This window comes from Stenella coeruleoalba (genome assembly GCF_951394435.1).
Source record: "Stenella coeruleoalba genome assembly, chromosome: 6".
Classification (NCBI taxonomy): Eukaryota; Metazoa; Chordata; class Mammalia; order Artiodactyla; family Delphinidae; genus Stenella; species Stenella coeruleoalba.
In genome coordinates, this window is record NC_137151.1 from 51,136,690 (window position 1) to 51,160,409 (window position 23,720).

The 23,720-nt window shown below is 36.8% G+C and overlaps 1 protein-coding gene across 3 annotated transcripts in view; it reads left to right on the plus strand.

Annotated features, from left to right (window-relative positions):
• LOC307188252 (uncharacterized protein) overlaps positions 1–23,720 on the plus strand; it is a 401,616-nt gene that overhangs the window by 328,249 nt on the left and 49,647 nt on the right. The window contains exons 3-5 of one of the 3 annotated variants that reach the window (XR_013828868.1): positions 4,469–4,623; positions 9,715–9,829; positions 13,132–13,371. Coding sequence is in view for 1 of the 3 variants with exons in the window: in XM_079925132.1 (XP_079781258.1) it covers positions 4,469–4,604 (136 nt within the window). In the remaining 2 variants the exon portion in view is untranslated. Of the gene's footprint in view, positions 1–4,468; positions 4,624–9,714; positions 9,830–13,131; positions 13,372–23,720 lie in introns of those variants that run through there. The other 2 variants (XR_013828867.1, XM_079925132.1) reach the window with 2 other exon arrangements.

Here is a 23,720-nt window from a genome sequence, read left to right on the forward strand (position 1 = left end):
GCTAATTGCATTGCTAAGGCATATAATTTAAGCCTCACAAGCTTTAGTTGACACCTGTCATGAACATGAATAATAAATTGTACACTAGGGCTCTTGTGAGCATTACAAGTTACATCTACAAAGTACCAAACCAGGCAAGGTAGATTACTTTGACATGAACCGTATGACTGTGCTTTTGTCTTCTGAAGACCAGAGTAGAAATGTAGATGGGGCACATTGGATGATTTATCCCAGGCAGAAGACTGGTTACCCTGGGGTAAACTGTGAGTTAGAGATCGAAGCAATGGTCACCCCTGGAAATGCTCTGTCGGGGTTGAGCCTAGAACCAAGAGTGACTTGATATCACAATACATTTGTCAGAGTCTGGTGAAATCAAGTTATGATTCACACAGGATCTGGGAGGAGGACAGAGTCTTGAGGTGGGGAGATTAACTTGGCCCAGGTTTGGGGAGTTGGGGTAACCCAGGGAATATGAGAGGAGAGGAAACCTCATGGGTAGTTGAATCCCTATTTCATCCCTCCATCATGAAGAAAATGTTCTTCAACTTTCTTCACGTTTCAGACCCAAACATTCAAACCTCACCTGTATTCATAGAAACACCTACCTAGCATCCCCAAATATATATCAATAGAAAATGCCTCAGTGTAGGAGCTGAGTGGAAAACGAAACAGTGCTCATAGGGAGGCAGCTGAGGTGGTATCTTTGCTTCCACTTGCTAGAGATGGGAATCTGGTCTAGTTGGGATGGACATAGACATCAGAATATTGTTTTGTCTAGTTGAATCAGTCTCCGATTTTGAGCCAATTTTCTACTTTGTAAATTCAGTACATGATTTTTGACTTGAGTGGCAAATAACTCCATTGAGATGAACAATTAACTTGACTGTTGTACTTGTGTGTTAGGGCTGCCATAACAAAATACAATACAGTGGGTTGCTTAAAAAACAGAACAAAAATTTATTGTCTCATAGTTATGAAGCTAGAAAACTGAAATCAAGGTATTGGCAGGGCCCGCTAAAACTCTGCGGAGAACTCTTCTTTGCCTCTTCCTAGCTCCTGGCTGTTGCTGGCAGTCCTTGACATTCCCTGGATTGCAGCTGCATCAATCTAATGTCTGCCTCTGTCACCCCATGGCTGTCTTCACATAGTGCCTATCTCTCTGTCCAAGTTTTCTCTTTGTATAGGGACAGTAAGTATATTGGATTAGATCCCACCCTAATGACCTCATTTTAACTTATTACCTCTGTAAGACTCTATTTCCAAAAAAGGTCATATTCAGAGGTACTGGAGAGTACACACCTCTTTTTTTGGGGTGGGGGGGAACACATTTGAACCCATAACAGTCTACTCTCTGGCCTTCCAAAATTCATGTCCTTCCCACATGCAAAGTACATTTATCACATCCCAACATTCCCAAAATTCTTAATCATTCCAGCATCAACTCTTAAGTCCAAAACAGACCTCATGCTAAACAGAACAGCAAGTGTCAACAAATTTCAAAGGATTGTAATCATACAGATACAGCCTCTAACTACAGTGGAATTAATCAAGAAACCAGTAACAGAACAGCAACCAGAACGTTTATAAATTCTTAAAAATTGTCACATTTCTAAATAATCCATGGAAAAGAAATAACAGTTAAAATTAGAAAAAGAGGGCTTCCCTGGTGGCGCAGTGGTTGAGAGTCGCCTGCTGATGCAGGGGACACAAGTTCGTGCCCTGGTCTGGGAAGATCCCACATTCTGCAGAGCGGCTGGGCCCGTGAGCCATGGCCGCTGAGCCTGCACGTCCGGAGCCTGTGCTCCGCAACGGGAGAGGCCACAGCAGTGAGAGGCCTGCGTACCGCAAAAAAAAAAAAAAATTAGAAAAAGATGTGATATATATAAACAATGGACTATTACTCAGCCATAAAAAAGAATGAAATAATGCAGTTTACGGCAACATGGATGGACCTAGAGATTATCATACTGAGTGAAATAAGTCAGACAGAGGAAGACAGATACTATATGAAGTCACTCATATGTGGAATCTAAAAAAATGATACAAATGAATTTATTTGCAAAACAGAAACAGACTCACAGACATAGAAAACAAACTTATGGTTACCAAAGGGGAAAGGGGGAGAGGGATAAATTAGGTGTATGGGATTAACAGGTACACACCACTATGTAATAGATAAACAGCAAGGATTTACTGCATAGCACAGGGAACTATATTCAATATCTTGTAATAACCTGTAATGGAAAAGAATCTGAATATATATATATATATATATATATAACTGAATCACTTTGCTGTATACCTGAAACTAACACAATGTTGTAAACTATACTTCAAAAATAAAAAAGATACCACCAAGAATCAGGAATAGACGAAACATTTCTATCTGGACTAGACTCCCAGATAGATGTGCAATGAAACTGACTCTGGTCAGAGGGTTTGGGAGATATCAGATAGCTTCTTGATCTCCATGTTTCTCTTCTATCCACCCAGACCCCCAGGATGTGGCTCTGGGCCTGGGCTGAGCCATATCCACCCTGAGGAGCAGTTAAGGTCTGAATAGTTTGGTTTGATCCCTGGTTTAGGTGCTGGCCCTAAATTCTGGACTCTACATGGGTGGGCAGAGGGCACACTGCCCATGACCCTGATGTTTTGCCTTTGTGGAGGTGAAAATGGGGAGGTCTTGGGGGGATGGCATGGACCCTGAGAGGTGTGAACAAAAGTGATATTCAAGCTATAGAAATATCAGGAATAAGCCAAGTATGTGTATTCCACTGATTCTGTTCAAGCTTGTACTGTGCAATAAGACAAGAAAAGCAAAAGGCATAAAGATTGAAAAAAAATTTGAAAAAATTTTGAACTAATAATGAATATATGACATGTTAAAGCCTGTGGGATCCTGCTAAAGCAGGACTTGGGGGAAATTTATAGCTTTAAAAATATAAATAGAAAAGAGGAAAGATTAAGACTTAGTTATCTAAGCTTCCATCTCCAGGAACTAGAAAAAGAAGAGCAAGTAGAATACAAAGAAAGAAGAAGGGAGGAAAGATAAAGAGAACAAGTCAGTGAAACAGAGAAAAATTGTAAATGCAGATGAGTTGTTTGAAAATATTAATAAAATTGACAGACTTCCATAAACATGGGCTAAGAAAATAAAAGTTAGAAAACAGCTGTTCAATAGAAAGAAAGTAAAAGGGACTATTACTATAGATCTTACAGGGATGTAAAAATAAGTTGATATTATGAATGGTGCTATATCTGTTAAATAAATTGAATCTGAATATAAACAACATTCCTGCAAAGAAAAATTCCTGGCCTATAAGGTTTCACTGATGATTTCTTTCAAATATTAAAAAGAAAAAATAATAGCAATTTCACACAAACATTTGAAAATAGAAAAAAAGGGGGACATTCCCTTATTTCTTTTTAGGACAAAATATACTGATCCCAAAACTCTATGTGGACACAAGAAAAGAAAATTATAAGCCAATATCTGTAAACTTAGATACAAAAACGCTAAACAAAATATTAACAGATCAAGTTCAGCAGTATATGAAGAAAAGATAATATATTGTGACCAAGAAGAGTTTATTCCAGAAATGAAAGATTGGTTTAATATTTGAAAATTAATCAGTGTAATTCACCACATTAACATAATCAATGTGTAAAAAGCATTTGTTAAAATTCAGTCATTCTCTATTTTAAAAACTCAGCAAAATAATAATAAAAGGAAATGCTCTTAATTTAATAAAGATTATCTACCAAAAAAAATCTACATCTAAAATTGTAGTTAGTGGTGAAATAGTAAAATTTTCTTTCTGAAGTTGAGAAGAAAATGATGTATACCATGACCACTTGTAATCGCAGTGTCTTAGTTATTTTAGTCATTGGAGTAAGAGAAAAATTTGAAAAGAATAAAAATTGGAAAGAGGGAGCAAAACTGCCATGAAATATAGGTGATGCAATTGTAAATATAGAAAATCCAAAAGTATCTGCAAAAAACTGGAATAATTAGCAATAGAATTTAACAAGTATACTGAATATAAATCAACATTCAAAAGTCAATTATTTCTATATACTAACAATAAGCACTGAAGAATAAAACTTTAAAAACATTATTTAACACAAGATCAGAAATTATAAAATTCTTAGGAATAAATAAAACAAGAGATATGTAATCTACACTAAAAACTACAAAGCACTGCTCAAAGAAATCAGACATAAATAAAAGGAGTGATATATCATGTGCATAGATTGCAAGACTCAATAGTGTTAACATATCAGTTTTCTTCAAATTACTCTATTGATTCAACATAATCTCAATCAAAATTCCATTTTGTAGAAATAAGCCAATTTTCATATAAATTTTAAATCAGTAGTCATGTTAAATTCACTTACTAACTTTTCTAGTTTGTAGATACTTTTTGACTTTTCTATATCCACAAACTGTCTGTCTCTTATTTGATAGATTAAAAAGAAGTGTACCAGTCTTGGAGTCAGGATCTGTATCCAATTTCTGTCACAGACCTCCTGGGGAGAGCAAGCCAGGAAATCTTTCAGACCCTCAGTTTTCCCATGGACAGAGTGGAGATTGGGCTGTATGATCTCTATGGTCTTGCGCAGGTATACATTTTATAGATTTATCAAGTATAAATAAAAAATATCATATCCATCTCAATGGCTAAACATCATAACATCCAAAATAAATCCAGAAACTTTTGTTGAAATATCGATTACTGAAAGGGAGAAAAATTATAGGAAAATTGTTGTTTCCTCATGTATTAATTTTATAGTTTTCTTCTTGTTGCTCTGAGCTATAAAATGGTAATTTCTTCACACTGAACAAAAAAGGTAAGTTTAGTGTGTGATATTTTTATCTTAAATTTTGAGGAAATGTAATTTTACCTCCTTTTATGGGCATTTAAATCATCTTTTATAATATAAAAATGATGGGGTTATTAGGTAGTCTGTTTGCAGTGGTAAGTATAGAACTTTAATACACCTAAAATATTTAAAATAGAAAACATTAAATAATAATGGCATTAAAGTAATTTCAAGGGCAAATTAGGTATAATTCTTAAGTGAGTTAAAATTTAGCTTTAGTGTAATAATAGAAAGAAGAAAGAAAAAACAATGTTCAAACTGTAATTCTCTCTCCATGAAAGATATGTAGATGATGGACGCTAGTCCAGTAAAAACTGCTTGGGGCAGGTATGCCCAGCTTTGTCCAACTCCAGAAGCTTTTCCTTCTGGTATGACTGAAAAAATAATGATCTTTTCAATGCAGCAATACCCAAATATCTAAAATTAACTTTCAAATTAATAATTTTAAAATAATGAATTTGCTTGGGAGGTGGAGAGGACCCGGAACAATGAAAAAGAGATATTGGATTATGGGAGAAATATCTTTTCTAGGGTAATATTTGTTCTCTCTAGCATGATTATAATTTATTGACCTCTTCCTTTTCTGTTATTTCTTTGTAGATTCATAGCTTATTATCAAGTTCCCATTACCTTGCTCCCTTTTTTGCCTTCTTTACTTTTTAGTTCCCTAGTCCTGTTTTTCTTGCCAAATCAAGAGTAGTGAAGTAAGGCTATAGTGATTGTAGATTTTGCCTTCCTCAGAGTGTTTGGGATGATAAAGTAAATCATTAAGAATTTTATTTGCATTCTCTGATCCCATTGAGCAGTACTGCCTTTTAGGCAAGTATGGCCTCTATCCCTGAGGCATAGACCACGGACCCTGGACTTTGGGTAGAGCCTTTATAAAAATTTTTCTAAGTCTCCTTTCATAGCCTGGAACTGAACAGGGCTGCCAGTGAGCACTTTCCAGATCAGGTGCACAGAAATTTTTGTAAGTCCTTGTCCCTATTTTTCCTCTTTGGGGCACTCTCAGTCCCTCTACTCTGTAAGGTTAGGAAGACCAGATGCTCAGAAATGTTCTGGGATTTGATCCTCCGGGGTCATCCCAGGCTCCTCTCATCTTGAACTGGTTCCTAAGAATTAAATAAGTAGTATCAGTGAACTGTAGAGGCAACAAGATCTATGTTGTTTCCATGCAAACAAGTTCTGAAGGCCATGGTATTGTAGGTAGTAACAGCACTATTACCTTTTTCTCACAGTGGGAGATATGAAATTAGATAGGAATGACACATTTGACAATAAAGAACATGACAAGATGGTTCTCAGACCTGAACAGGAATAGATGTTGCCTCAACACTATGAAGAATCTTCTCTGACTGGGCAATTAAGAAATATTTAAGGACTTCTCTACCCATGTTTCTAAATATTTATTGATAAATAACCATACTTCACATGGACCCAAGGATTTTATAATCCTTTTAAAATAAAATTGCTTACATAAACAGGGGGATTCACATACCCTAGGGACAGCCCTGGCTGAGAGAAACAAAGAAGATTTTGGAGTTGATAGTTAATTTCCTGGTCTCTGGGCTGTATCCTTGAGGTTGAAGTCAGATATATGAACTATTATGAACTAGCAAGGGCATACCTGACACAAGCTAAGACTGCAGTGCTGTCAGGGTGGAGGACAATAATTGTCAATTATTATTGAGAAAAACAATGTCATAATCATAGCAGTTTTCTTCAAAGACCTGTTGGAGGTAGGGCTGGATGGAAATGTAAAAACTAATAATGAAGTTGGTGGTGAGGAGAATTGAAAACAGGCTGGGACAATGTGATGAGCAATGCATTTGCACAGTTCAGAATAGACCATTAATGGCTAGTATGCTCTATGGAAACCCCTTTATGTAGGGAGCCAGTACAGTGAGAAGTGGGACCTTAGAGGAACCATTATCAATCAGCTGGACATGGAAAAATTAAGACTGCATGCTCCTTGAAGGGAGAGACTGACTCATTTATCACTGGGATTGCAGGATCTATCTTCTAGCCTAAAATATAGGAAAAGCTCTGGAAATGTTTGTTGGATGACTGAATGAAAACACTCAAAAGAAAGAACAAAGTTTTATCATTTTGAGGATTGGAAAAATACAGAAGCCAGATTACCAGACTTGCCTTACGTTTTCATGAGAATGTTTCCTTCGGGTTTAATTGGGAAAAAATGTTAGTAGATGCAGTCAGATTGGATTTTAGGGTCATAAAAGAGACAGATCAGCACAAGGAGCAGTCCTACAGGAAAGTTAGAATAGGGTTCTGTTTATTCTGAGAGAACCCATTTCCACAAAAACAGAATGAATCCAGAGGCTTACTGGGAGGTGATAATACTCTTAGTGGGACCGCAATTATTTTTGTGTCTCGAGACACAAGAGTTAATTACAACTTTCCATAATGGACTTCCTCATGTTCCTGCTAGGGAGTGAACAGATCTTTTTCCATTAGTAATTTCCCCTGAAATTCCCACTTTGCTGATTCTGTTGATAAGACAGAATCACACAACTCCATCTGGTCCTACATCTGCTTGTCCCCATCTATGTGTCCCTGAAGTGGGAACAGTCTTGCTCTCTTCAGAGCTTTCTATGGCTGGCCCTGCAGTTGTGGCACAGGAGACCTCACCTTGGATTGTGCTGCTTGGTGGGTCTGTTGTCCTTTTGAATTATATTAAGTACTTATTTCCTGTAGGATGGAGGTGGACAGGGTGCCTGCTTATCTATGCTGACAATGTGCCTAAAAGAGAGGACTACAGAGAAAACAAAGCTTAAAACTAAATTTACCTGCATCCTCATATCCTTCCTCCACAGACACCTACTTTACTGTTGGTAATAATGGGTTGGGATTATATTGGTTATGCATTTAACTTGATTTATGTCATTAGCTAATTAGTAGAGGTTTCTAAGCAAAGACTTTTTCGTGGACACTCTTTGGGACACTCTCATGTTTTTCCCAAAGTGACTTTACATGGCATGCAGGGAACATGCTGACCTCTGTAGCCCTTTATCTTGCACCAACTTTTTTTAGTCCATCTACAAACATTCAAATTATGTCAAAACACAAAAAATGAGATTATATTCTAAATTACAATGTGAAATGTAGGCCATATTTCAATGTGATTTCACACAATAGTGTACTCTGCACAAGGTGGACGCTGGTCACCATAGTGTTCTTGCCCTGGTAAGGCTGCTGTGATGTCAGCCATTTACTGAATGACACTTCCTTTTGGGATGCAGTTCATGGCTCCCAAGATAGAAGTAGCTGAAGCTCCAGACCTAAGTCTCCATTTTCTTCACATCACTCAAAACAGACAAGTCATTCCAAATACTGGGATTCCATGGGGTGACCCTTTTCTCTACCCACTTTCTTTATGAGGATCCGGACTAAGCCTTCCATCCACGTGCAGTACTTCCCCTGCTTTCTTGATCCAGCATCCTCCCACCCCGACAGCTCTCCAGGCTTTATTCATAAGTATACAGGTGTGCCCTAGAATTAACTATATATCCAAAGAAATTAAAAGCAGGATCTCAAAGATTGTATCTGCACCTCCCCTCATCATGTTCATTGTAGCATTATTCACAATAGCCCAAATATAGAAATAACTTAATGTGTCCATAGATGGATGAATGGATTTAAAAAATGTGGTAAATACACACAGTGGAATATTATTCAGCCTTAAAAATAGAAGGAAATCCTACCATTTGCAACATGAATGACCTTGGGGACATTATGCTAAGTAAAATAAGCCAGACTCAGGAGGACAAATACTACATGATACCACTTACCTAAAATCTAAAAATGTGACTCACAGAAGCAGAGAGAAGAATGGTGATTACCAGGGGCTGGGGATGGGGGAAATGGAGAAGTCTGAGTTGAAGGATACAAAGTTTCTTTTGTGCAAGATGAATAAGTCCTAGAGATCTCCTGTGTAGCAAAGTGCCTGTACTTAATAACACTATACTGTATATTTTAAAATTTGCTAAGAGGTAGATCTTATGTTGTACTCTTATCACAAAATAATAAAGAGGGCAGGAAGAAATGTTAAGAGGTGATGAATATACTTATGGCTTAGGCTGTGGTGAGGGTTTCATGGATGTAAACTTATCTCCAGACTCATCAAGTTGTATATATTAAATATATACAGCTTTTTGTATGTCAATCATACCTCAATAAAGTAGTTTATAAAAACAAACACCCAGAAGCAGAAGCGGTAGATGAGAGCACAGTGCTCTTGTGGGCTAGTTGGGTGGTATAATCGCTGAATACTAAGACTGACATACATAAAAGCCATGGCATAACTAGGGGAGTCTAGCCACAATCCTCGCTAACCTCTAGTCAGTATGAAAACTAGACTCCAGTCTTGACAGTCTGTATTAAGAATGAGGGCAATTTTGTTATGCTATTTGTCACTCAGAAAGAATGCAAAAACATATGTAACTATAGTGTTTCAGTAATATTATCATAAAGAATTTAATAAAGAAAAAAAGTTGTTTTTACCCTCATCCAGAATGTAAATTGTGATATCAAAACAATGTGCTAGATTATTCTAACCAGAGTAGATGGGAATGGTAAGATTTTAATTTAAAAAAAAAGTACACTCTATTATTTTTTGCTTTCTAATAATTCATTCAAAATTAAAAATACATATTATTAAGGGGCTTCTATTTAATAATTTACTATAATGAAATTCTAAGTCATGTATATTATGTCTTTCTCTGCTTTTTTTATCTCACAATCAAGAATTTTATTTTCTATCACTCTCATTGTGTGGGCCAGTACTGATTTCCCTCTTCTCTTACCTCCCAGTTTCTTCTGAATTCTCCAGAATCTGACCCAATGTGCCTTTTGGTGCACCCCTGAGGCCACCATCTGAGTCTGATTCAAAAGTCAGGAAGGATGTTATAAGTCTGCTTTCAAGAAGGTAGTGTCATGTATTCATTTCTATAACTTTCAGGATTCATACTATAGATGGTACCTTGAAGAACCTGAAACAGTCCCAGTGGCTCTCATTCCCTTCCCAGAGAGATTTCTTTTTTCCTTGTAGGATAAGGTCCATTACTCTTGTACAATTTCTGGGAACAGAAACTTTAGATAGAGTGCATTTTCCACCTACTTTCCTAACTGATAAAAATTGATGTAATTTAAAGCAACATCTTGAAAATAGATGTACATATTTGGTAGGCAATATAGTTAATATTTCCTGAACATTTTTTATGAACCAAGAACTAGATTAAGGACATTCCATGGATTAACTAATTTATCCTTTATAGCAACCTTATGTGTAGATACTCTTATACTATTCTTACAGATGGAGAAATTGAAGTTTAGGAAAGTGATTTTGCCTACAGGAAATAGGTAATGGGCGATAGGGCAGAGGTTCCAATGCAGGCAGTGTGACTCCACAAGCCACACTCTTAATCACTGTGTTGTATAATTAACTTGAACAGTTGCCCAAGACTAATTTCCATAGTGGCTTATTTAACTATTTAAATCATGAGAAATCACGTAACCTGGCTGCGTCTCAGATTCTTCATTTATTACAAAAGAGGATTGTTCAAAATGGTGATTTTTGTCTTTTTCAGTTTCATAATTGTATGAGGGATTAGGAATTAGAATCCTTGGAGAGATTACATTGCCTCTTCTAAAAAATTTCTATAACACTCAGCATCACTTAGTTGCTGGGTTTACCACTATGTATGTTTTAGAACCAGAATGTAGTTTAAAACTAGTGAAATCCCACTTATGGATGTGTTACTCTCACCCTTTCCGTTATTTCCATTTCAACTATTTCACAAAGCATTTACTTAAAACTAGGAAAATAGGACCATAATATGTAGCACGTGTATGTGTGTGTGTGTGTGCGTGTGAAAAAGTGAAAGATTGTGTATGAGAGTATAAGAGTTGGGTGTGTAAAAGAGTATGTAAGAGAGAGTGATAAGTGTATGAGAATGAGTGTGAGACTGTGGGAAAATATGTTTGTGGAACAGTGTGAGCATGTGAGAGTGTAAGAGTATGAGGGTGCATGCCAGAGAAAGTATATATAAGAATCAGCATGAAAGGGAGAAAGTATAGGTGAGTGTTCAGTAAAGAGTATGTGAGAGAGATAAAGAATGAATACATCAGAGAATGTGGAAGGAGAGAGAGAGAGAGAGAGAGAGAGCACGTGTAAGTAAGTTTTCGGCAGATTGTGAATGTGAGAGGGTGAGAAAAAGATTGAGAACAAATGTGAATGTAAGAGAGTATACAAGTGTGTATGTGAATGAATCTTTGTGTGAATGTGTGTGTGTATGAATGTTTCACTAATTAGGCACATGAATTTTCCCAAGTGTTAGAGGCCAGCCCCATGGGGTTAGATGTATTTATTTCAGGAACAATTTAGAGTATGGACATTTCTGAAAACATTACATCTTTAGTTGTACCTTCTTCTTTTGGTTAGCTGATTAAATATAATCAAGTACAAATAACTTCATTTAACTAACTTGATTAATCACATAAAACAGATTATTTGATTAATCAGATACAGGTTTGATTAAATTATTTAATCAAATAATAATTATTTGATTAATCAAATACAGGTCATTAACTTAGGATGTGTTATACTTAGATGTAGGGGTAGACTAAAACACCTCTTTTCATTATACAAGAACTGCCTTGCATGGTGCACACTGCCTGGTAAGGGCTCAATAAAGATGGGTGAAAGAATGCGTAGGTGAATAAATAAAAGCTTGCATGTATAAATTAAGGAGTGATTATATCTAGTTATTCCTTAAAAAGAACTTGAGCTGAGGATTTGGGTTCAACTGGTGTGCTAGAACATTCCCAAGAGAATCCAGGAAGGAACGGGGGGAAGAAGCCAGCCAAAGGTTTGCTTTCCAGTAAAAGTCCTGGTCTCAGCCTAACACCCCTGGGGCTCTGAAGTACACATTGCACCTCACAGTGTTGTCATTCCAGGGAAGATGAACTAGGTGTCTATACTCAGCACAAGTTGTGAAAGACAGCAAACTCCTGGGTCCCTCTGACTCTCACCTGTAGGTAGCTCCAAAGTCCAAGGGCAAATCTAAGGTTTCCATAATGAGCAGTTAGCAACAAAATACATAAAGTCAGGAGGTTTGATCGCCAGCGCTAGTAAGAGGGATTGACAGAACGTAAGTGAAATGCCAACAGGGTTTGCTACAGCCAGCAATTAGCAATTAGTGTAGCCAAGATTTTAAAGCAATTAGTGTAGCCAAGATTTTAAAGCAAATCTTTAGTTAAGAGAATGAGAGTTTCAGGCACATTACAGTAAAACATTGCTTTATCTAAATGTAATCATAGTATTATTTGGTTAACCGATTCTAAAAGAAAATACTAAAGTATTTTCAAACACAAATGGTTTCAGTATTTCTGTGATCTCTTTATAATTGCAAAGCATTTTACATACCTTTAATCAACAGGCACAGACCATTTTATAGTCCTTTTTTAAAAAAAATTGGCATACATCCTTGTGCCAGTGACTTCTTAACCAAGGTACACCAGGCTCTGCATAGCCTGGTCATCTCTGCCTCACTGGTCCCGTATCTCTCCTCTATCTCTCTGCACTTCGGCCACAGTCATGATCTTTCAGTTCCTTGGAATCAATCAGCCTTTCCTTCATTTGGTTCTTTATTCAGGCTGGACCTCAGAGCTTCCACCTTCTTCAAATGACTGGCTCCATCTTAGCCTTTAGGTCTCAGCTCACATGTAACGCCCTTTAAGAAGACTTCCCTGACCAATCTGTCTGGAGACAGCCCCACTGAAATCCTTTACCTCTTCACGCTGTTCCTTCACTTTGTAGCACATACTTTTTATACTTTATTTCTTTGCTAATTCACCTATGTCTGTTTGCCCCACTACACTTTAAGCTCCATGAGTGTAGAGACTATCTCAGTTTACCACTGTAGACCTAGCTCCTCGTACAGTGCTGGCATAAAATAGGTACTCAATAAGTATTTTTTGAATAAATAAAAAGTGTGACTATCCAGTGATATGACCTTTTTATAAATACATTAGAACTTTGACCTCTCACTGGGTATTACTTCCTTAAGCAGCCTCACTGGGATGATACATATTTATTTAAATGATACTCTTAATGTTCAAAATATGTTTGAAATCTCTGTTAGAATTATTCCTCAGAGTATACTCTTTCAAATGTCTTTAATAATGGTAAATTATATCCTTTGAAAGGGATTTTTTTTTTTTTTGTAGAAATAGCCAATTTTCTATAGTGGTCAAGACTGGAGAATAAACTCAAGAATACTGTTTTTGGTTACATTAAAGGTACTGTGGCTGATTATTTTTTTTTTTTTGAGAGGCTCAGGAACTGGCTCTACAGGTTTTTCCAACAGATTTCAGATAAGATTTCATGCAACAGTGGTTGCAAATATGTTGCATGCAAATATAGTTGGGAGTGGTTCTTGGTGTCTCTGGGTAAAGGACAACGCACATTTGAACATTATTCTATTTCTTGTTAAGAACAAATTTCAACTTCCTCACTTTAGAATTACAACTTCACCTAAAAACAATGAAACTAAAGAACTTTTAACATGTTGTTTAATGATTACCTTTACTCAAATGAATAGCATTCTCAATAACTTTGAAAATCTAAATTAATTATGGTTGACCACACCTGCAGAAACCCTCTTCAAATGCAGTAAAACAAGTCTACATTATCCTAATTGGGAGAAAAGGCTGCCTGTTTTAGTAACAAGTTGACTTAGAACATTAATTTTAAAAGTGCAGTTTTATTATTTTTAAGTGCCTCTAGTCACATTGCTGACAGGGGCAGGAAAGCAGAAAGTAGGCTATGTCTTTTTATTTATTTATTTATTTATTTTTGGCTGCATTGGGTCTTTGTTCCTGTGCGTGGGCTTTCTCTAGTTCCAGCAAGAGGAGGTTATCCTTCGTTGCAAACGGGCTTCTCATTGCGGTGGCTTCTCTTGTTGCAGAGCATAGTCTCTAGGCGCGCGGGCTTCAGTAGTTGTGGCACATGGGCTCAGTAGTTGTGGTTCATGGGCTCTAGAGCGCAGGTTCAGCAGTTGTGGTGCACGGGCTTAGTTGCTTCGCAGCACGTGGGATCTTCCTGGACCAGGGCTTGAACCTGTGTCCCCTGCGTTGGCAGGTAGATTCTTAACCACTGTGCCACCAGTGAAGCCCCTAGGCTATGTCTTAAAAAATCATATAAATGTATTTTTTTACCCATAAAGTGGTTTTATAATTCTCTGGAAAGAATTTCTTGGCCTTCAACTTTAATCAGGCTAATCACTTTCGATAGTTTCCTAATCAGCTATGTTTTGGATGGAGCAAAGTGAAATTTTAGCTGGTACTAGTTACAATTATCCAAATTTCTTAATGAGTACGGAGGGAATGAATGAGTCCTTTTTTCTCCTTTAGTTTAACCAATAAATTCATTAGGAAAAGCTTTGAAGCTTGTTTATAACACATTCTCTCCTGTAATTCCACTCTCCTATGAATAACCCTCTACCTGTACTCTATAAACTTGCCTAGTCACTCTCCTGTAAATATTTCTTGCTCTGTCTGATATTTGCGCTTTGTTGGGTACAGGATTGGGGAAGGCAGACACATGGATTAATTCTAGGTTGACGTTTTGCCAGATGGGAGGAATGAAAGAAACATGGGACCAAAGAGTTTTGGATATTGAAAGAGAATGGTTGAAACTCTGGACTGGTTCTGCCTATGAGGTTGTAGATCAGTTGTGAGAGTAATTGGGCAAATACACTGGAAGGATAGGTGGCGATTGGCATAAATGACTGGGACATCTGAATAAGCAATTTTACTTTCTGGTAGTGACACATTTCAACAGTATGTCTGTGGGAATATGGGAAGTAATAAAGCCAGTGGAGTAGAATTGAGGGTCATTAAACATGACATGGTTAAGGAGGTGAGACGCTAGAATATTGGCTGAATTGCCCTCATGTTGAGCATTGGATTCTGTCAGGATAATGGCAGATTTGGATTGGAAAGGAAGACTATGAGTCTGGTAATCAAATTTTTCATAAATGGAGGAGAGACCAGTGGACAATAGGCAACATACATACATACCATAAGTGTTCATTGCTGACCTATCCCAAGAAGGCATACATTTTTGTTTCTTTTTTTCACTACTGAATCCTCAGCACCCAGAGCAATGCTTGGCATATAATAGATGTTCAATAAATATGTGTTGAATAAAGCAATTAAATTCTCCCTCATCATCTAGACTGTTCCAACGGACAGTGATAAAATTTTTTCACAACTGTGCAAGAATGCACAAGATTTGGAATTATTTTTAAACAAACTTACAGCTCTTTCTTTTATTAGCAAGTGAAATATGGCAGTTTCTTGGAATAATGTGAGCAGATTGTGAATGCAATAGAATTTTTCGTATTAAACATTTTGAAGCGTTGATGATGTTCTCACTTATAGGACATGCACACATTGTTGGGGCAGTCACTGGCTTGGATGTCACTAGTAAAGGTCACATCACCCACAGAGAGCATTATCCCATACATGTGAAGAGAGGCACCCTGCTATTTGCATGGAGCTGCACTTACTAGACCTAGGCCCTGCCCCACATCCTCAATCTACATCCCACCCTGAACTCCCTCATGCCTTCGTTCCGGTTTTCTTCTTGGTTCCTAGAACACCCCTCCAGCAGCTCCATAGGCCCGTTGTCTGGGGCTCTCATCTGGCCAGGTGATAGAGCACCTCCTTGGTTGCAAGTAGTGCCTTGTCCTGGAGCAGCCAGAGATGAAGGTGTTTTTCTCCTGCTGGGGTGGAGGGTGGGGCTTTGGCTGCCCAGGGCTCTGTCTACTCTGAGAGATGAAGGGATTAGGATCTTGTGATACAACTGCAATTTATTCCTCACTTGTTCACCTTATTGGCAGCTTTGTGTTAATCAGAACCTTGCTGTTTTGATAGTCTCTAATACAAGTATGCAGACTTGTATTAGACCTCTATTGGAGCTTTCCTTTCCTTGCTGTAACTTTAGGAGACCCCCAAGATTATCTAGCAAATTCTTGAAGCTCCCTGAAACTGCTGTTGGCTTTATTGTCCCTTCATCCTGGACTAGTGCTTGATGCCTCATTTGGTTGCTGTTTCCTCTGTCTTGCCTCCACAGGCCTGCCTTTACCAGTATTTTAAGGTCTAAGAAATTGGTCCCCTCCACTGTTTCTAAGGAGAGACACTGGGCACCAAGGTATTGCTGAATTTATTCATACACACCTCTTTTAGTCCTGCTTGCTGACTTTTCTTTAGTAATACATACACCCCAGGATGGCTGGTTTTGACTTAACTACCAGGCTACACTATAAACTATAAATGTCTTCAGACATACTTCAGTCCAACCCACTATGCCTAAGGACTTTTTCCTCAAAAATGAATTGTCTCCCAGAAACTCTAGAGTACTCCTTGTTAGGATCTCTTAGATCTTCCTTCTTCTTTTTGCTTCAACTACAAGTGCAAACTATTTTGAGTTCTTTTCTCAGAAGACTTCGATACCCTTTGCAAATTAATAGATGCAAATAGGAATGGAGCCTGAAGCCGGAGGATCAACTATCTAGACATTCTGGGTTATGGTCCATTTGAGAACTCACTACACTGTTAAAAAATGTTCTCTATTGAATAATTCTGCTTGTTGGACAGTAAAGGAAAACATGGGTGATTTATTTTATTTTCTATTGTTGATGCTTGTGGTAGAAGGTGACAAGTGTAAAATATTCACCAAGCAAACTGACTGCAAGGCTACTTTAATATTAATACATTAGAACTTTAATATTTCTTGATATAAAACAGAATTTGGTATAAATTTGGTTGGACTTGGTCCTCAACAATAGGGGTCAAGTTACTGAAATCCTGGCAGTCTGCTTTTCACTGCTTGATCAGAACCTTCTTATTTCATGCCTGGAGGAACTCAATGACATTCTTATTGAACTCTGTCACTTCAGTCTGTTCCTCTTCAAGTTCATCCTAAAAGAGCCACTGAGATAATTTTTCTTAACCAGAATTATAAAGTTAATAGTGCCTGCTAGAATGTGTTCAATAACTATTTGTTTAATTTAAATTTGAATCATAGTTTTAATTTTGTGAATGATAGTTTAAGGATGCACAGCTCTTATTAAAGATCTAATGAGCCAAACTCAAGCTCCTTGTTCTGGTGGTCTCATATCTACCCATCCTCTTATTCTCATTATTTCCCAGAAAAGGCTCTTCTCTTTTTAAATTAAACCCAATCAGTTCAACTCCAGCAACCCAGTCAATCCATTCAATCCAATGGATCTAATTGAATGAAGCCTTTTTCATTATATTTCATTCCAATAAGCCTTATCCAGCACTTTTGCACAACAGGAGTTGCTTCATACATTATATTGATCTCCATTTTTAAATCTAGTACTGTTTCACTTTGCCCTGAAAGTTGTTCTGATTCATCTTCATCAATTGAAATAATTTAATTTTAAAACTTTGTGGAAGATTGGTTTTTTTCCAAAGGTTATCTAGAACATTTAGTATTAACTAAATTTACATATACTTCAGACTAAATTATTATTAACTTACTAATCCTTCCTAGTTTTAAAAATATTTTTCTTTCCTATGATCTGATCAAATTTAAAGCAATGATTGCCTTCCTTTTCATACTCTCCTCAGAGCACTCAGTAGGTCCTGAATATTTGTTGAATAAGAGTGAATAAGTATTCTCATAGTAATACTACTGAGTAAGGAAAGGAAAAAAGAAAGAAATACTACTGAGTAAGGAAAGGAAAAAAGAAAGACTTTGACTCCTCATTCAAAGACCTAGTATTGCTTTCAGTGAGCAAAGCCAAAAGTACAGAATATGCTACCATAATAAGAAGACAACATTTGGAATAATTTATAAAGGAATTTGAAGGGTTGTTGTGATATTTAGACACCAGAGTTCACTTTTCAAAGTGGACATTTTTACAACCAATTGTATAAGGCTGTTTACTTCTAGGTACTAGCAGTGCTGGAGTAGGGCTGAGAAGCAAATTGGTGATGATAAAGGGCATTTTGAAGGGTCATCCTGAAAGGAACTTTGGTTTTAAAATACTTAATGATAAGTATAACTGAAGAGCTCATTAGTTACAAGATTAGAAAGGGCAAAGAAAATTTATATCTGAAAGAAAAAATAATAAAGGTCAAGCCTCTTCATACCTTAAAGTGTTGGCTGTATTAGAGCTTGAAATTGTGATGTGATTGTTAGAGCCAGCTAAAATAAGTTCAAGAAACGTTTTATTTTTGTGCGCATTTCTGTATCTCCTTAAAATTTTTTTTTTATTATGGAAAGTTATAAGCACTTATAAAAGCTGCCAGAAAAGTTTAATGAACTCCCATTGTACCCACTGCTCAGATTCAACAATTACAAACTGATGGACAATTCTATTTTATCTATACTCCCAGCTCTTAACTCTTTCCTTACATTTCTTTTTATTTTTCTTTAACATCTTTATTGGAGTATAATTGCTTTACAACGTTGTGTTAGTTTCTGCTGTATAACAAAGTGAATCACCTATATGTATACATATATCCCCATATCCCCTCCCTGTTGCGTCTCCCTCCCACCCTCCCTATCCCACCCCTCTAGGTGATCACAAAGCACTGAGCTGATATCTCTGTGCTCTGCAGCTGCTTCCCACCAGCTATCTATTTTACATTTGTTAGTGTATATACGTAAATGCTACTCTCTCACTTTGTCCCAGCTTACCCTTCCCCCTCCCCGTGTCCTCAAGTCCATTCTCTACATCTGTGTCTTTATTCCTGTCCTACCCCTAGGTTCTTCAAAAAGTTTTTTTTTTAAGATTCCATATATATGTGTTAGCATACGGTATTTGTTTTTCTCTTTCTGACTTATTTCACTATGTATGACAGACTCTAGGTCCATCCACCTCACTACAAATAACTCAATTTTGTTTCTTTTTATGGCTGAGTAATATTTCATTGTATATATATGTGCCACATCTTCTTTATCCATTCATCTGTCATTGGACACTTAGGTTGCTATTGTAAATACTGCTGCATTGAACATTGTGGTACATGACTCTTTTTGAATTATGGTTTTCTCAGAGTATATGCCCAGTAGTGGGACTGGTGGGTCATATGGAACTTCTATTTTTAGTTTTTTAAGGAACCTCCATACTGTTCTCCACAGTGGCTGTATCAATATACATTCCCACCAACTGTGCCAGAGGGTTCCCTTTTCTCCACACCGTCTCCAGCATTTATTGTTTGTAGATTTTTTGCTGATGGCCATTTTGACGGATGTGAGGTGATACGTCATGGTAATTTTGATTTGCATTTCTCTAATGATCAGTAATGTTGAGCATCCTTTCATGTGTTTGTTGGCAATCTGTATATCTTCTTTGGAGAAATGTCTGTTTAGATCTTCTGCCCATTTTTGGATTGGGTTGTCTGTTTTTTTGATATTGAGCTGCATGAGCTGCTTGTATATTTTGGAGATTAATCCTTTGTCAGTTGCTTTGTTTGCAAATATTTTCTCTGATTCTGAGGGCTGACTTTTCATCTTGTTTATGGTTTCCTTTGCTGTGCAAAAGCTTTTAAGTTTCATTAGGTCCCATTTGTTTATTTTTATTTCCATTTCTCTAGGAGGTGGGTCAAAAAGGATCTTGCTGTGATTTATGTCACAGAGTGTTCTGCCTATGTTTTCCTCTAAGAGTTTAATAGTGTCTGGCCTTACATTTAGGTCTTTAATCCATTCTGAGTTCATTTTTGTGTATGGTGTTAGGCAGTGTTCTAATTTTATTCTTTTACATGTAGCTGTCCAGTTTTCCCAGCACCACTTATTGAAGATGCTGTCTTTTCTCCATTGTATATTCTTGCCTCCTTTATCAAAGATAAGGTGACCATATGTGCATGGGTTTATCTCTGGGCTTTCTATCCTTTTCCATTGCTCTATATTTCTGTTTTTGTGCCAGTACAAAATTGTCTTGATTACTGTAGCTTTATAGTATATTCTGAAGTCAGGGAGCCTGAATCCTTCAGCTCCATTTTTCTTTTTCAAGATTGCTTTGGCTATTTGGGGTCATTTGTCTTTCCACATAGATTGTGAAATTTCTTGTTCTAATTCTGTGAAAAATGCCATTGATAGTTTGATAGGGATTGCATTAAATCTGTAGATTGCTTTGGTAGTATAGTCATTTTCTCACTGTTGATTCTTCCAAACCAAGAAAATGGTATATCTCTCCATCTGTTTCATTCATCTTCAATTTCTTTCATCAATGTCTTATAGTTTTCTGCATACAAGTCTTTTGTCTCCTTAGGTAGGTTTATTCCTAGGTATTTTATTCTTTTTGTTGCAGTGGTAAATGGGAGTGTTTCCTTATTTTCCCTTTCAGATTTCTCATCATTAGTGTATAGGAATGCAAGAGATTTCTGTGCATTAATATTGTATCCTGCTACTTTACCAAATTCATTGATTGGCTCCAGTAGTTTTCTGGTAGCATCTTTAGGATTCTCTATGTATAGTATCATGTCATCTTCAAACAGTGACAGTTTTACTTCTTCTTCTCTGATTTGGATTCCTTTTATTCTTTTTCTTCTCTGATTGCTGTGGCTAAAACTTCCAAAACTATATTGAATAATAGTGGTGAAAGTAGCCAACCTTGTCTTGTTCCTGATCTTAGTGGAAATGGTTTCAGTTTTTCACCATTGAGAACGATGTTGGCTGTGGGTTTGTAATATTTTATGTTATAAACCCTTTATTATGTTAAGTTAGGTTCCCTGTATGGCTACTCTGTGGAGAGTTTTGATCATAAATGGGTGTTGAATTTTGCAGAAGGTTTTTCTGTATCTATTGAGATTATCATATGGGTTTTATCCTTAAGTTTGTTAATATGGTATATCACACTGATTGATTTGCGTATATTGAAGAATCCTTGCATTCCTGGGATAAACCCCACTTGATCATGGTGTATGATCCTTTTAATGTGCTGTTGGCTTCTGTTTGCTGGTATTTTGTTGAGGATTTTTGCATCTATGTTCATCAGTTATATTGGCCTGTAGTTTTCTTTCTTTGTGACATCTTTGTCTGGTTTTGGTATCAGGGTGATGGTGGCCTCATAGAATGAGTTTGGGAGTTCCTCCCTCTGCTATATTTTGGAAGAGTTTGAGAAGGATAGGTGTTTGCTCTTCTCTAAATGTTTGATAGAATTTGCCTGTGAAGCTATCTGTTCCTGGGCTTTTGTTTGTTGGAAGATTTTTACTCACAGACTCAATTTCAGTGCTTGTGATTGGTCTGTTTATATTTTCTCTTTCTTCCTTGTTCAGTCTCAAAATGTTGTGCTTTTCTAAGAATTTGTCCTTTTCTTCCAGGTTGTCCATTTTATTGGCATATAGTTGCTTGTATTAATCTCTCATGATGCTTTGTATTTCTGCAGTGTCAGTTTTTACTTTTCCTTTTTCATTTCTAATTCTATTGATTTGAGTCTTCTCTCATTTTTTCTTGATGAGTCTGGCTAATGGTTTATCAATTTTGTTTATCTTCTCAAAGAACCAGCTTTTAGTTTTATTGATCTTTGCTATGGTTTCCTTCATTTCTTTTTCATTTATGACTGATCTGATCTTTTTGATTTCTTTCCTTCTGCTAACTTTGTGATTTTGTTGTTCTTCTTTCTCTAATTGCTTTAGGTTTACGGTTAGGTTGTTTATTTGAGATGTTTCCTGTTTCTTGAGGTAGGATTGTATTGCTATAAACTTCCCTCTTAGAACTTCTTTTGCTGCACCCCATAGGTTTTAGGTCAACGTGTTTTCATTGTCATTAGTTTCTAGATATTTTTTGATTGCCTGTTTGATATCTTCAGTGATCTCTTAGTTAATACGTAGTGTATTGTTTGGCCTCCATGTGTTTGTATTTTTTACAGGTTTTTTTCCTGTAATTGATATCTAGTCTCATAGCATTGTTGTTGAGAAAGATACTTGATATGACTTCAATTTTCTTAAATTTACCAAGGCTTGATTTGTGACCCAAGATATGATCTGTCCTGGAGAATGTTCCATGAGCACTTGAGAAGAAAGTGTATTCTGTTGTTTTTGGAAGGAATGGCCTATAAATATCAATTAAGTCCATCTTGTTTAACGTATCATTTAAAGCTTGTGTTTCCTTATTTATTTTCATTTTGAATGATCTGTCCATTGGTGAAAGTGGGGTGTTAAAAGTCCCCTACTATGGTTGTGTTACTGTCAATTTCCCCTTTTATGGCTGTTAGCATTTGCCTTATGTATTGAGGTGCTCCTATGTTGGGTGCATAAATATTTACAATTGTTATATCTTCATCTTGGATTGATTCCTTGATCATTAGGTAGTGTACTTCTTTGTCTCTTGTAATAGACTTTATTTTAAAGTCTATTTTGCCTGATATGAGAATTGCTACTCCAGCTTTCTCTTGATTTCCATTTGCATGGAATATCTTTTTCCATCTCCTCACTTTCAGTCTGTATGTGTCCCTAGGTCTGAAGTGGGTCTCTTGTAGACAGCATATATATGGGTCTTGTTTTTGTATCCATTCTGCCAGTCTGTGTCTTTTGTTTGGATCATTTAATCCATTTACATTTAAGGTAATTATTGATATTTATATTCCTATTACTATTTTCTTAATTGTTTTGGGTTTGTTATTGTAGATCTTTTCCTGCTCTTGTGTTTCCTGCCTAGAGAAGTTCCTTTAGCATTTGTTGTAAAGCTGGTTTGGTGGTGCTGAATTCTCTTAGCTTTTACTTGTGTGTAAAGTTTTAAATTTCTCCATCGAATCTGAATGAGATCCTTGCTGGGTAGCGTAATCTTGGTTGTAGGCTTTTCCGTTTCATCACTTTAAATATGTCCTGCCACTCCCCTCTGGCTTGCAGAGTTTCTGCTGAAAGATCAGCTGTTAACCTTATGGGCATTCCCTTGTATATTATTTGTTGCTTTTCCCTTGCTGCTTTTAATGTTTTTTCTTTGTATTTAATTTTTGATAGTTTGATTAATATGTGTCCTGGCATGTTTCTCCTTGGATTTATCCTGTATGTGACTCTCTGTACTTACTGGACTTGACTGACTATTTCCTTTCCCATATTAAGGAAGTTTTCAACTATAATCTCTTCAAATATTTTCTCAGTCCCTTTCTCTTTTTCTTCTTCTGGGACCCCTATAATTTGAATGTTGGTGCATTTAATGTTGTCCCAGAGGTTCTAAGACTGTCCTAAATTCTTTTCATTCTTTTTTCTTTTTTCTGCTCTGTGGTATTTCCACTGTTTTATCTTCCAGGTCACTTATCCGTTCTTCTGCCTCAGTTATTCTGCTCTTTATTCCTTGTAGAGAATTTTTAATTTCATTTATTGCTTTGCTCGTCATTTTTTGTTTGCTCTTTAGTTCTTCTAGGTCCTTGTTTAAACGTTTCTTGTATTTTCTCCATTCTATTTCCAAGATATGGATCATCTTTACTGTCATTACCCTGAATTCTTTTTCAGGTAGACTGCCCATTTCCTCTTCATTTGTTTGGTCTGGTGGGTTTTTACCTTGCTCCTTCATCTGCTGCATATTTCTCTGTCTTCTCATTTTGTTTAACTTACAGTGTTTGTGGTCTCCTTTTCGCAGGCTGCTGGTTCGTAGTTCTTGTTGTTTTTGGTGTCTGCCCCCAGTGGATGAGTTTGAGTCAGTGGCCTGTGCATGCTTCCTGGTAGAGGGAAATCGTGCCTGTGTTCTGGTGGGTGCAGCTGGATCTTGTCTTTCTGGTGGGCAGGGCTGTGTTTGGTGGTGTGTTTTGGGGTGTCTGTGTAGTTAGTATGATTTTAGG